The sequence below is a fragment of the Ictidomys tridecemlineatus genome, chromosome 3 (assembly GCF_052094955.1).
Source record: "Ictidomys tridecemlineatus isolate mIctTri1 chromosome 3, mIctTri1.hap1, whole genome shotgun sequence".
In the NCBI taxonomy this organism is placed as follows: Eukaryota; Metazoa; Chordata; class Mammalia; order Rodentia; family Sciuridae; genus Ictidomys; species Ictidomys tridecemlineatus.
This window is the reverse complement of record NC_135479.1, coordinates 40,000,008-40,014,995: the sequence shown is the minus strand read 5'-3', so window position 1 is coordinate 40,014,995 and position 14,988 is coordinate 40,000,008. Positions and strand designations below refer to the sequence as shown.

Below are 14,988 nucleotides of genomic sequence, written 5' to 3'. Positions count from 1 at the left end.
ATCCTTGATTTTGCCTTTTGGCTCCAAAGCCTAAAATATTTGCTGTTTCCCTTTACAGAAAAAGTGCTGACACCTTGAAAAACTAATTTGTGTTATCCCTAATCTGATCATGATTTACTCTTCCTTATTCCTGATTTACAATTTCTTAATTGGGATGCTTATTTCTGATTTACTCTAAGCCAGTATTTCCTAAACTTGCCTCATCATAATAATTAGTAGGTGTAGATATATTTATTACAAACACATGCCATTCTTATTAGTCAGGTGCTGTATTTTATTTTTTATTTATTTATTTTTTTTTAAAGAGAGAGAGAGAATATTTTAATATTTATTTTTTAGTTCTCGGCAGACACAACACCTTTGTTTGCATGTGGTGCTGAGGATCGAACCCGGGCCACACGCATGCCAGGCGAGCGCGCTACCGCTTAAGCCACATCCCCAGCCCCAGGTGCTGTATTTTATAATAAAGGAAATTGGAAAGTGCTTTTATACTATATTTACCTCTGAGGCCTTAGTCTGGCAGTTTAAACTCCCCCATTAGTTCTCAATTCTTTACTTGCTACTTTGTTCTCAAGACTATTATTAGTTCTGTTAATCTGCTAATCCCCGGCCTCTTCCCCTAGTCCCACAAGGGTAAAACACCTACCACCATCTGTTGCTTATTTCTTAGGTACACCTGCCTAATAGATAAAATTTTCAACTTTAGACAGTATCTTATTCGTATATATGTACAAGCTTTAAGTCTAAGCTTATACCAGAATCTTTTATTTCAGCAACAATAAGTGTTTTTTGGTTTAGGTTTTTTTGTTTTGTTTTTGTTACTGGGGATTAATTTTAGGAGGACTTAACAACCAAGCCACATCCCTAGCCCTTTTTATTTTTATTTTTATTTTTTTATAGTTTTTTTTTTTAAGTTGTAATGGACTCAATACCTTTATTTTATTTATTTACTTATATGTGGTGCTGAGGATTGAACCCAGGGCCTTGCACGTCCGAGATGAGTGCTCTACCGCTAAGCCACAGCCCCAGCCGCCCGCCCCCCCTTATTTTTAATTTTAAGACAGAGTCTCACTAATTTGCTTAGTGTCTTGCTAAATTTGAATTCTCCTTCCTCAGCCTCTCATATCACTGGGATTACAGGCATGTGCCACCAGGCCTGGCCAACAGTAATAAGTTGTTTTTTTTTTTTTTCTATTTTTTAGTTTTCGGTGGACAGGACATCTTATTTTTATGTGGTGCTGAGGATCGAATCCAGCGCGAGGCGCATGCCTGGCGAGCGTGCTACCGTTTGAGCCACATCACATCCCCAGCCCCAGTAATAAGCTTTTAATACAGATTTGAATCATCAATTTCAAAATTAAAAGCTGAGCTAAAATGTTAAATGATGATTAACTCTGTGTGACCTATGTTGTCCACATTTTACCTACTAATGATAAAGATGTGACTACTATGTAATAATAATATTTATTGTGGGAATAGATCTCTCATATAGAAAATGTTTTTATTGCTGGGCATGGTGGCACACACTGTAATCCCAGTAGTTTGTGAGGCTAAGGCAGGAGGATTGCAAGTTTAAAACCAGACTCAGGGCTGGGGTTGTGTCTCAGTAGCAGAGCATTTGCCTAGCATGCATGAGACACTGGGTTTGATCCCCAGCACCACATTTAAAACAACAACAACAAAAAAAACCTAAATAAACCAAACTCAGCATCCTAGCAAGGCCCTGTTACAGAATAAAAAGGGCTGGGATATGGCTCAGTGGTAAAGCACCCCTGGGTTCAGTCCTTTGTACAAAAAAAATATAGTTTTGTTTTTTTTTTTTTAAAGAGAGAGAGAATTTTTAATATTTATTTTTTAGTTTTCAGCGGACACAACATCTTTGTTTGTATGTGGTGCTGAGGATCGAACCCGGGCCACACACATGCCAGGCGAGCGCGCTACTGCTTGAGCCACATACCCAGCCTGAAAAAAAATATAGTTTTTATTACTGTAAAATTTTTTTACAGTTTTACTGAGGTATAATTTTTAATACTTTCTACTAGTAGTCACTTTTTAGTGTTATATTTTAGGTAGTTAGCACTTTAAAAATTTCATTGAACCAACACTTTACAGCATTTTAACTTCTGATGCATTCCAAGTTTGTTTGTTTTTTAATATTTTTTTAGTTGTTGATAGACCTTTATTTTATTTATTTATATGTGGTGCTGACAATCGAACCCAGTGCTTCACACATGCCAGGCAAGTGCGCTACTGCTCAACCCCAGCCCCAGCCCAGCATTTCAAATTTTGATGAAAAATGCATTACTGTTTATATTTTGCTCACAGTATTATTTTTTAATGTAGTCTTTTATTATGTGAGGAAAAACCACTTGAACAAAATGAGAAGTTATTTTTAGGTTCTGTTTTGTGCATCATTCTAGCTACTGCTTCTTTTGTAAACATTTAGATTATTATATAATAATTTTTTCAAAGAGAATAAATAAAATATAACAATCTTTATTAATCTTTTTTTTTTTTCCGGTGGACACAACATCTTTATTTTATTTATATGTGGTACTGAGGATCGAACCCAGCACCCCATGCATGCCAGGGGAGCACGTTACTGTTTAAGCCACATCCCCAGCCCCCAATAATCTTTATTAATCTTGAATGTTAATGTTAGGATCATATTTATAGAAGCAATTTATTGCCATTTATTTTTTTAAAAAGAAGTCACCCATGAGGGCTGGGACTGTAGCTTAGTGGTAGAGTGCCTGCCTCACACATGTGGGGTACTTGGGTTTGATCCTCAGCACCACATAAAAATAAATAAATAAAGATATTGTGTTCATCTACAACTAAATATAATATATATGTATATTTAGTTGTAGATGAACACTATATATATATATATGTAGTCACCCATAATTGTAGATATTATATAAATTATGGTCTACTTAATACTTTTATTAAAAGAAAGCCATAGCCAATACTCTTTAAATATTTAACTCTTCTTGTTTCTTTCTAATATCTTTGTAGCTTTCATTTTATTTTTTCTCACTATGTGAAATTGCTCTCTAAGAGACCTCATTTATTTATTTATTTATTTATTTTTTTAAAGAGAGAGTGATAGATGGGGAGAGAGAGAGAGAGAGAAAATTTTTTTAATATTTATTTTTTAGTTATTGGCGGACATAACATCGTTGTTTGTATGTGGTGCTGAGGATCGAACCTGGGCCGCAAGCATGCCAGGCGAGCGCGCTACCGCTTGAGCCACATCCCCAGCCCTCTAAGACACCTCATTTAATTAAGATTTATTGAAGAAAACTATTTCCTATCTTTTAAAGAATATTTTTTTCTGCATTTATTTTTGAACATAAAGTTGTCATCATGGGCTTGGGCTGTGACTCAGCTGTAGCATACTTGCCTGGCATGTGTGAGGCACTGGGTTTGATTCTCAGCACCAGATAAACATAAATAAAATAAAGGTCTATCGGGCTGGGGGATGTGGCTCAAGCGGTAGTGCACTCACCTGGCATGCGTGCGACCCGGGTTCCATCCTCAGCACCACATACCAACAAAGATGTTGTGTCCGCTGAGAACTAAAAAATAAATATTAAAAAAAACAAAAATGAAATTGACAGAAGAAAATATTGATAACATGTACTTGTCAACAACTAAAATGAATAAAACTGTTGGGGGCTGGGGTTGTAGCTCAATGATAGAGTGCTTGCCTAGCATGTGTAAGGCCCTGGGTTTGATCCTTAGCATCACATAAAAATAAACAAATAAAAATAAAGATATTGTTGGGCTGGGGTTGTGGCTCAGCAGTAGAGCACTTGCCTAGCACATACGAGGCCCTGGGTTCGAATCTCAGCACCACATAAAAATAAATAAAGGTATGTGTCCAACTACAACTAAAAATATAAATATTAAAAAACAATAAAGATATTGTGTCCATCTGCAACTAAAAAAACCTGTTATCATTACCATTTTGCTTAGGATAGCCATATGGCTGAAGTTATAAACTAAAAATTATACATTTTTCTCTCCTTGCCATCTCATTTCTCCATAACAGATGGGTCTATAAGAGATCTACCTCTAAGTCTAAATAAACTTCAAAGATCTTCCTGAAAGTTTTTTTTTGTTTTTTGCAGGGTTAAGGATCAAACCCAGTGTTTCACACTTACTAAGCAAGCACTGTATCACTGAAACACATCCTTAGCTACTGAAAGATTTTTTTTTTCATTCTCAAAATTGTTGGCACTGGTGACCCTATGCTAATTATGCAAACTAGAAAATGTGGACCTTGTTTTTATTTACTTAGTTTTTAGGATGAGTGTTTATATATATATACTTTTATTTTATTTATTTTTATGTGGTACTGAGGATCGAACCCAGAGCTTGCACATGCTAGGTGAGCACTCTACTGCTGAGCAACAACCCCAGCCCCAGAACCTTATTTTTAAATATTCAGATATTCTATTCTTTTTATATCGTAAGATAATTGAGGAAGCTATCAAAACATATTTCCAACAGCATTACTTATAAAAATTTTACAGGGGCTGGGGTTGTGGCTCAGTGGTAGAGTTTTCGCCTAGCAGGCATCAGTCACTGGGTTCCATCATCAGCACCACATAAATGTAAAATAAAGATATTGTGTCTACCTAAAACTAAAAAATAAATATTTTTAAAAAATAAAAATTTACAAAGTCTCAAAAAGCAAGATTCTTTTCTAAATGTAGATAATTCTTAAGCAGGTGTAGTTTTGCATGCCTGTAATCCCAGCAATTTGGGATTGCAAGTTTGAGGCTAGCATGAGCAACTTAGTGGGACTTTGTCTCAAAATAAAAAATAAAATGGGTTGGGGGTGTGGCTCAGTGTAAAACACCCCTGGGTTAAAAAAAAAAAAAAAAAGATAGATTCTTATCTCATAATACAAAGTTAGTAAAAGTTTTTTACATGTATTAACTAATGATATTTTGCCATCTGTTTGTGAATAAGTTCATTTTACATCCTAGCTCTAAAACATATAAGGGATAGATCAAAACATCATGTCCTATTCTGCTACCAGAAGTTGGGAAGGAGAGCCTTTAATAATTTTATGTCAGTTCAAATTCATTATGGAATGAGGGAGGACATAAATATATAATGAATCTCACTGAATCCTCACCCAATGATGAACTTCTTTATTTATCATGATTTTTTTTTGGCCTGTTCTCAGAGGAATTATGGTCATGAGGGAAGAATGTAGCCTTTCTAAATATTAGTGCAAGTAAATATTGCCTCATTTACCTAAGGCTCCAGTGTAAAAGTAAATGGTTTTGCTTTAGATCATTTTTCATGTTGATTATATTTGCAGTTATGTGAAAACAGTGAGAATTGTTCTTACCTTTACTTATGAAAATCATATTTAAAATCCTACTTTAATTTTTTACAGATGAAACCAGCCTGTATAAAAGCCCTTACTCGTATATTTAAAATATCTGATCAAGATAATGATGGTACTCTCAACGATGCTGAACTCAACTTCTTTCAGGTAAGTGATTTTAGTTTTAGGCATTATCATGTCTTTGTCTTTGTTGATAAAAACTATAAAAATTTTTTAAGCTTAAACAATAATTTGTTGCTTGCCTTAGTCTCTTTCTTGTAAAACTATCACATGAAGCTACTTAAACCCTTATGGTATAAAAAACTCTTATGTGTAGGAATTGAGGGGTTTCTTTGATAGTTTTCATTTCATGGTTTACAATGGGTATATTAACTTGAAGTTTGAACTATGAATCATTTTGCTTTCTTGGTTTTGTGTAACGTAGCTATACAAAGACCCTTGTGTTTTAGAAACAGGATAAGGGGAGTTGGGAAGTTTCTTTTCTTCTAAGTAAATTATTCAAAGTGGGGACTATTTTAATTTAGAATTTATTTTGGTTACAACTACTTGATTTTTTTAATACTTATTTTTTAGTTGTAGTTGGGCACAATATCTTTATTTTGTTTATTTATTTTTATGTGGTACTGAGGATTGAACCCAGGGCCTCGCAGGTGCTAGGCGAGCGATCTACCACTGAGCCACAACCCCAGCCCCTTATTTTCTATTCTTAGTAGATTATTGTTTTATATTTGTGGTTTTAATGCTGGTTTATTTTTAAACTTATTTTTATTTTATTTATTTATTTATTTATTTTTGCTAGAGAATTTGTTTCAATACTCCATTAGCTCCTCAAGCTCTGGAAGATGTCAAGAATGTAGTAAGAAAACACATAAGTGATGGTGTGGCTGACAGTGGATTGACGTTGAAAGGTGGGTTAATGGTGTTTTTTCAACACTTTTAAACTTAATATTTTTTGAAATTTCACAGAAAGTGAAGGTGTTTATAGCATTATTTATGCCTTAAGAAAATGCTTAAAATCTGATTTGGATATTTAAAAGTTGGAAGATAGTCCATATTATCTTTACTATCAGGTAGAGAACTTGGTTGGGGGCTGGGGTTGTAGCTCAGTGGTAGAGCATGTGTGAGGCACTGAGTTTGATTCTCAGCGCCACATAAAAATAAATAAATGAAAAAAGGTATTGTGTCCATCTACAACCAAAAAAAAAAAAAAATATATATATATATATATATATATATATACACAAATTTTTTTTTTAATTGGTTCCATCTCAGGGATGCTCAGGACCATCTAAAGGAAAGAGATATCTGGAACAAATAAATTTATCTTAAAGTCTTTTCTACTCATAAATAGTCTTAAATAGAAATTATTTTCAGAGAATTTTGTCTACAAGTCATACTTATCAAGTATAGAATATTCCCTGTTGAATATATTATAGAGCCACAAGTAAAATAAGAAATAAAATTTAATTCCAGAATTTTCCATTATAGAAATAAACTCAAAATCTAAAAAACATTTTCATTTGCTTCCATCATATAACTGTGATACATGTATTCCTTGGAACGTAATTTTGGCCCTTTCATCCAGTGATGTCTTGCTGAGCTGGGTGTATATGTAACTCAACTCTGAAATGAACTCTGTTTCATTAAGGCAGTTGTGAATTTTGTTTTGAACTTCACTGTGAAACTGGTATATTAATATTTACAAATCTAGCTCTTGCAATTAAATGCTTTTCTCTTGTGTGACTCTGTACCTTCCTTTACATCTATTGTATTTACTTTATTTCAGGTTTTCTCTTTTTACACACGCTGTTTATCCAGAGAGGGAGACATGAAACTACTTGGACTGTACTTCGACGATTTGGTTATGATGATGATTTGGATTTAACACCTGAGTATTTATTCCCCTTGTATGTACCTTTGGTTTTCTAATTTTTTTTTTTCAAATTGTTTTTTTAGTTGTTGGTGGACTTTTTTATTTTATTTTTTTATATGTGATGCTAAGAATCGAACACAGTGCCTCACACATGCCAGGCAAGCACTACCACTGAGCTATAACCCCAGCCCACTTGCCAAGTATTTTTAAGTTTTATTTAGCATACAGATTGGCAGGCTTCAAGCTCCTCAGGAGTAATTTAGATTTATAGGCAAAGGTTTGTAGCAGGGTTTCTCAGTTTTGCCACTATCAACATTTTGGACCAGATAATTCCTATACAGCCTGTCCTGTGCATTTGAGATGTTGGGCATACTTAGATGACAGTAATACCTCTTTCTTTCCTTAGCTGTGACAACCAAAAATATCTCCAGAAATTGCCAGGTATCTTCTTAGAAACTAAAACATCCATCCTTGAGAGCTACAGACTTATAGCAGGGCTCAAATTCTTGCTCTTCTTCTCACAGAGAATGCAAGTTATGTTTTTTTAATTCATTTTTACTGGAGAAGGAGAAAAAGAAGCCATATAAACTTGGTTCTGAGTCGAGAGATCAAAAATATGCATTTTTCTTTAGTTCTTCAATTTTATAGCCCGTTATTAGCTCAGGATAAAGTATTTTCCCTAAATACCTGGTCAGTTTGTTTATTTTCCTTTGATAATGCTGTTTAAATACTGTTTATTTAAAAGTGGACCCAGTGCCACCTCATATAGAAGAGTGATGTGCCATAGGATGCCTCTTCTTTACCCTGGGGACACGGACTTCTCAAAGTTCATGACTTCCCAAGATCTGGCTTTGGAGCCTTTGATCTTTCTTCCTCCCTTTTTCATTGTATTATTTCATAATGTCGTTTTTAAATTTTAGAATCGCATCTCCAGCTAACTATGTAATGGTTCAGAAAAATGTAGTTGTTCCCTTCCCCATTGGAATCAGAAGTCTTTCAGATTAAATTCCTGGTTCTTTCATCAGTTCTAAGTTTAAGCTTTGCTTGTCTAAGGTACTTAATCTTGGCTCAAGTTAATTTCCCAGGGGCTGGGGTTGTAGCTCAGTGGTATAGAGCTTGCATAGCACATGTGAGGCCCTGGGTTCGATCCTCAGCACCACATAAAAATAAGTAAATAAAGATATTGTGTCCATCTACAACTGAAAAAAAAATTTTTTAAAGTTAATATCCCAGATTTTTTTCATAAATACATAATGAATGAATTAGTCCTAGGACCCCTCAAAAGTTTTCTTTCTTGTGCTGTTTATGTGGGCAAATATATTCTATAGGTGGTTGCTTATTGCTTTTTTAAGACAGTTAGGAAGTGCCATCTCTTATTGCTTTGTGGCTTATACTAATCATCTCTTTGAGTTTCTTTATACTTTCTGCATTTAACTTTCTGTAAAATAATCCCCTAGAGCCACCATTTGCATTTTTATTTCTTATTAATCTTTCTGCTCTGTTCTTCACCTTGCTACTAGATTAGTGTATGTGTGCATTTACATACATATACACAGAAATTTGGCTATGTCACTTCTCTTCAAGGCACAGCATAAAGTCAAGCTTCTTTTTTTTAATATTTATTTAATTTTTTTTAGTTTTAGGTGGACACAATATCCTTATTTTATATTTATGTGGTGCTGAGGATCGAACCCAGTGCCTCATGCATGTTAGGCACGCGCTCTACCACTAAGCCACAACCCCAGCCCCCAAAGTCAAGCTTCTTAATGTGGTATCTGAGGTCATTCATAACCTCCTCTGCTCATGCTCTCCCCTGCCTTCATTCTAGAAGTAAATACCAAACTATTTTTAGTCCACAAAACATATGTTTTTTCCTACTCCAGGCTTTCATCTATGCTTTTTATCATTCTCTCTCCTTTTCCCCAATCTTATTAATGCCTCATACTTCAAGTTTCAGTTTAGGTGACAGTGACTCTTAGCAATATTGACACCTTCCCACTCCCAGGCCAGAGATGTTCCCCTCCATGGAAGCTCTTCTAGCATCCTTAACTTACGTACTTAGCACTTACCTCATTCTGTTGACATCTGTTTGTGGTCTACTTCCCACTTGAATGTGGTTCCTTAGAAATAGGGAGCCTATCATTATCAAAATGACATACACACACAAAAAAAATGGTAAAGATGAGAAGAAAAGGAAACTCTCAAACACTGTAGGTGGAAATGCAAATCAGTTCAGCCATTATGGAAAATACTATGGAAGTTCCTCAGAACAACTGAAAATAGTGGTGGCACATGTCCATAGTCCCGTGATTTGGGAGGCTGAAGCAAGAGAATCACAATATAAGGCCAGCCTTAGCAACTTAGCAAAACCCTGTCTCAAAATAATAAATAAAAAGGGCTTGGATTATAGCTCAGTAGTAGATGTCCCTGTCTGTATTCAATCTCTGTAATAAAAACAAAACAAAACAAAAAAACCCTGAAAATAGAGCTACCATCTGATCCCATACCCTTGCTACTAGTTATGGAATTATTAGATCAGAGAGATACCTATACTCCTGTGTTTCTTCAGCACTAGTCACAATAACCATTATAAGGAATCAACAGAAATGTCCATCTATGGATGAATGAATTTTTAAAATAGCGCATATATATGATTGAATATTATTCAGCCATGAAAAGGATGAAATCCTGTCATGGGTAGAACTGGACGACATTATGTTAAGTGAAATAAGCCAGGAACAGAAAGACTAATACCACATTTTCTTAAAAGGTTAATCATAAAGAAGTAGAGAGTAGAATGGAGGTCACTAGAGGTAAATAAGGGGAGTGATGCAGGGTAGATTATTAATAATGGTATCAAAATACAGTGGCAGGGGGAGTAGTTCTGTTTTATTTATTTATTTTTATGTAGTACTGAAGATCTAATCCAGTGCCTCACATGTGCTAGTCAAGTGCTCTACCACTGAGCCACAACCCCAGCCCCAGTCTATAACAATTAATTGAATATTTCAAAATTAGAGAAAGATGGATGTGGTGGCCCACATCTGTGATCTCAGTGGTATGGGAGTCTGAAGGAGGAGGATTAGGAGTTCAAAGCCAGCCTCAGCAAAAGTGAGGCGCTAAGCAATTCAGTGAGACTCTGACTCTAAATACAAAATAGGGTTGGGGATGTGGCTCGGGTCAAGTGCCCCTGAGTTCAATTCCTGGTACAAAAAAAAAAAAAAAATTAAGAATTTGAATGTTTCCAGCATATAGAAATAATAATATTTGAAAAGACAGAAATGCTAATTATACTGATTTGATCACTATACATTGTATACATGTATCAAACTGTAATAGTATATATCCCACAAATAAGTATAAATAGGGCTGGGGTTGTGGCTCGATGGTAGAATGCTCGTGTAGACAAGTGAGGTGCTGGGTTCCATTCTCAGCATCACATAAAAATAAATAAATAAAAATAAAGGCATTGTTTCCACTTACAAGTAAAAAAAAATATTAAAAAAATAAGTGGGCTGGGGATGTGGCTCAAGCCTGGCATGCATGGGGCTCTGGTTTGGATCCTCAGCACCACATAAAAATAAAATAAAGATGTTGTGTCCACCAAAAACTAAAAAATAAATATTAAAAAATTCTCTCTCTCTCTCTCTCTCTCTCTCTCTCTCTCTTAAATAAGTATAAATATTATACGTCAGTTTAAAAAAAAAAAAGTAGAGAGCCTGTCTCCCTAATACCTAGTTCAATGAATTTGATTAATATTTATTGAACTAAATTTAAGATGGTTCAAAAGGTGAAATATTCATATCATTTTCAAGTTGTTACATATTGGCATTGATATTAAGGCCATAATTGTGATGATTTGTTTATAGGAAAAACAAATCTATTATAGTTTAATCATTACTATTTGTAAAATTTTAATCATTACTATTTGCCCTTCTGATATTTGGGAAAAGATCTATGTTATTTTTTTTTTTTAGAATTTTTTTTAATATTTATTTTTTAGTTTTCAGCAGACACAACATCTTTGTAAGTGGTGCTGAGGATCGAACCCGGGCCGCACGCATGCCAGGCGAGCGCGCTACCGCTTGAGCCACATCCCCAGCCCAGGATCTATCTATGTTATTTTGGAAAACGCATTTGGAAAAAGCATTATTATGACTCTTCTGAGGAGTGTTTATACTCCAGAGACTTACCCTGGGAAAGTCTAAATGCTCCAGGGGAAGAAAATTTTGTAAATAGTGGCATCCCACAAAAACACTTGTTGGAATTTTGTATTCATTTCTTAAATTAAATTTTAATATTTGATTAATGATTTATTTTTTAATTTTTTCATTAACAGGCTAAAAATACCTCCTGATTGCACTACTGAATTAAATCATCATGCATATTTGTTTCTCCAAAGCACCTTTGACAAACATGATCTGGTGAGCATTTAACTGACATTTTCCATGATATGTGGTAAAATATTCTTCTGTGGGAGATTTTTCTCTGTTTCCTTAGCAATGTGATACTTATGTATGTAGCCCAAACTGTTCAATCTCTCCAAGTGCAACTAGCAAAAATATTTTCTACTTTTACTTTCATTGTTTTCTTGGGGATGAAAAAGTGTAGTTTCTGATAGATTCATTATTGTATTTTTATAGTTTTGATGAAATGTAAAATTTCTTATTGTTTGTTAATTCACATTTTTAGAGGCAAGTCTTTCATGGACTATGGGGATTTTGTGTTTGAGAATTATTCTCTTGGATATCTAAACATTATGTATACTTCCTTGTGTTTTGTCAGGATAGAGACTGTGCTTTGTCACCTGATGAACTTAAGGATTTATTCAAAGTTTTCCCTTATATACCTTGGGGACCAGATGTGAATAACACAGTTTGTACAAATGAAAAAGGCTGGATAACCTATCAGGGATTCCTTTCCCAGTGGACGTGAGTATAGAGCTCACTTCTTTCCTCTAGAACCACCACTAGTTTAAAATTGTGGTATATTATATTCATTGTTTTGTAAGCTTGTCAGAGCCTATGAAATGCTTCAATCATAACTGTTTCTTAAGCAGGATTTGTAGTGCTGCTGGGATTATAAACACTTTATAGATTTATCAGGAAGGGATTATTTTCTTTTGGATGATGTACTAGGAAACAGTAATCTTAAGTCTTACATCAAAAATTAACTTCATTTTAATACTTTTTTGTTTGATTAAGAAAATTGGGACTGGGGTTGTGGCTCAGTGAAAGAGTACTTACCTGGCATGTGTGAGGCACTGGTTTAGATTCTCAGCACTGCATATAAATAAATGAATAAAAATAAAGATCCATCAAAACTAAAAATATATATAAGATTTTTTTTAAAAAAAGAAATTTGGAGGGCTGGGGTTGTGGCTCAGTGGTAGAGCACTTGCCTAGCATGTGTGAGGCACATGTGGGTTTGATCCTCAGCACTACATGTAAATAAATAATTAAAATAAAGGTCCATCAACAACTAATAAAAATATTTTTTTAAAAAAGAATTGGAAATGACATTGCTACTGCACAATTACTCCTTCAGCATGTGAGGAGTAGCATATTTTATTGGACACTGAGGTCTTACTGCATTATTTGTTGTTGTTAATAAAATTTTAGTAAAGTTTAGAGAAGATTTGTCTACAGCTTTGTTATGTTCTGGTTGACATTGTATTTAGTGTCTTCAGGGAATTCCCTGGTCTTGTGTGATGACATAATTATTTTAACCTTGGTGAGACTAACTTTTTCAACATTAGGATCTTTTTTCAAATACATAAGAAAGGATAGCTGATTTCAGAAGTCTTTTAGTTATTTTTGTTCTTTTGTCAATCCTATTCCGATTTTTAAAAATTATCATTAAGTCTTCAGCTGGTCAATATTTGCAGAACCCACTGTGTTCCCAACCCAATATTCCCAACCCACTTGGGAAGCAGATAATTAAAATATTCCTACTGTGGTTTTTAAAGGCACTATCTGCTTATCTGTGTGGCATTGCTTTCTCTGGCAGTGGAATAGATAGGGGAATTTGCCCCATCTTGCATTCTCTTCCCTTTCTTTCTGCTTTAAGAATGGCAGTATGGGGTGGGGGGGGGGAGCGCTTGGGTTGTAGCTCAGTGGTAAAGTGCTCGCCTAGCACATGTGAGGATGCCCTGGGTTTGATCCTCAGCACCACATATAAATAAACAAACAAACAAACAAATAAATAAAATACAGGCATTGTGTCCAACTAAAATTAAGAAATAAATTTAAAAAAAAAATGAATGGCAGTATAGCAGTCAGCAGTGGTGGTGGTATATGCCTTATAATTCTAGCAACTCTGTAGGTTGAGACAGGAGAATCACAAGTTTAAGACCAGCCTCAGCAACCTAACAAAACCTTGTCTCAAAAAATAAAATAAAAAGGATTAGGGGTATAGCTCAGCAGTTGAGTGCCATTGGGTTCAATCCCTAGTACCATGCCAAATAAAGAAAAAAGAATGGCAGCCCAATGGTTGGGTACACAGGAAATTGAAGTAGTGTGACAAACACTGGGTCTAGTAGGAAACATTTTTTGAGCTGTTGGAAATGTTTTTCCCTCATGAGTGTTCATTTAGGAACTTTTCACCGTGTAAACCTTCCCTTCCTTAGGCTCACAACCTATTTAGATGTACAGCGGTGCCTAGAATATTTGGGCTATCTAGGCTATTCCATATTGACTGAACAAGAGTCTCAAGCTTCAGCCATTACAGGTAAGCGTTGGCTACTATTCAGTTTATGATTAGGAACATTTTTAGACTCTAGTTTCAAATGTTACAAAGAATAAAAGTAAACTCATCTTCCTTAGTTTTCCATGTCTACACTGTATTAGTTTTCCTCAAGATTTAGTACTTTCTTTTGAGTTGTGATGCCTGATTTTATTGTTTGTCAAAAAAAAAAAAAAAAAAAGTAGAGTTTTTGTTTCTAATATACTGCCTTGGGATACTTCACTGATGAAGATGGGGAAGAACTATGGACATTAAAGGGTTTACCAATCTGTCTTGCATTTTAATTTTCTTTGAACATTAAAAACAATGCCAGGCTGGGGTTGTGGCTCAGTGGTAGAGCACTTACCTAGCACGTGCGAGGCCCTGCATTCGATTCTTAGGACCAAATAAAAATCAATTACAACTAAAAAGTAAATCTCTTTTTAAAAAGGCAGTGGGAATTACTGTCATCAAAATGCCACTTAAAAAGAAAGAAAGAACAATAAAAATAAAGGTCCATAAACAACTAAAAATATATATAAAAATTAAAAAAAAAATTTGGAGGGCTAGGGTTGTGACTCAGTGGTAGAGCACTTGCCTAGCATATGTTAGGCCACTTTAAAAAAAACTTAAACACTTGATCTTGATTTCAGTCTGGAACTAATTATACATTTATCAACTTTGTAATCTTTTTCCTTATTAATAAATCTTTCACAGATCTTGAATTGTAAACCACACATTCTTGCCAAAGCAGTGTACTTCATTTAAAGGAAATTCATAGGTATGAAAATAAGAAATTTAGCAATTGGTCATTATAGGATTTTCTTATATACCAATTGATGGAAACTCTGCCATGTGTTACAGGAAGCTCTTACAAGAAGCTAGCCTTTTTTTTTTTTTAAATAATGTTATTGTATTTTTTATACCTTTATTTTATTTGTTTATATTTATGTGATGCCGAGGATCAAACCCAGAGCCTCATGCATGCTGGGCAAGTGCTCTATCACTGAACTACAACCTC

The 14,988-nt window shown here is 34.6% G+C and overlaps 1 protein-coding gene across 9 annotated transcripts in view; it reads left to right on the top strand.

The window, feature by feature from the left end:
- Positions 1-14,988, top strand: part of Rhot1 (ras homolog family member T1) — a 67,747-nt gene that overhangs the window by 31,847 nt on the left and 20,912 nt on the right. For all 9 annotated transcript variants that reach the window (XR_005726436.2, XR_005726435.2, XR_013436209.1 and 6 more), the window contains exons 9-14: positions 5,420-5,518; positions 6,171-6,279; positions 7,158-7,278; positions 11,584-11,668; positions 12,030-12,175; positions 13,873-13,973. Coding sequence is in view for 6 of the 9 variants with exons in the window: in XM_078042492.1 (XP_077898618.1) it covers positions 5,420-5,518; positions 6,171-6,279; positions 7,158-7,278; positions 11,584-11,668; positions 12,030-12,175; positions 13,873-13,973 (661 nt within the window). In the remaining 3 variants the exon portion in view is untranslated. The remainder of the gene's footprint in view (positions 1-5,419; positions 5,519-6,170; positions 6,280-7,157; positions 7,279-11,583; positions 11,669-12,029; positions 12,176-13,872; positions 13,974-14,988) is intronic.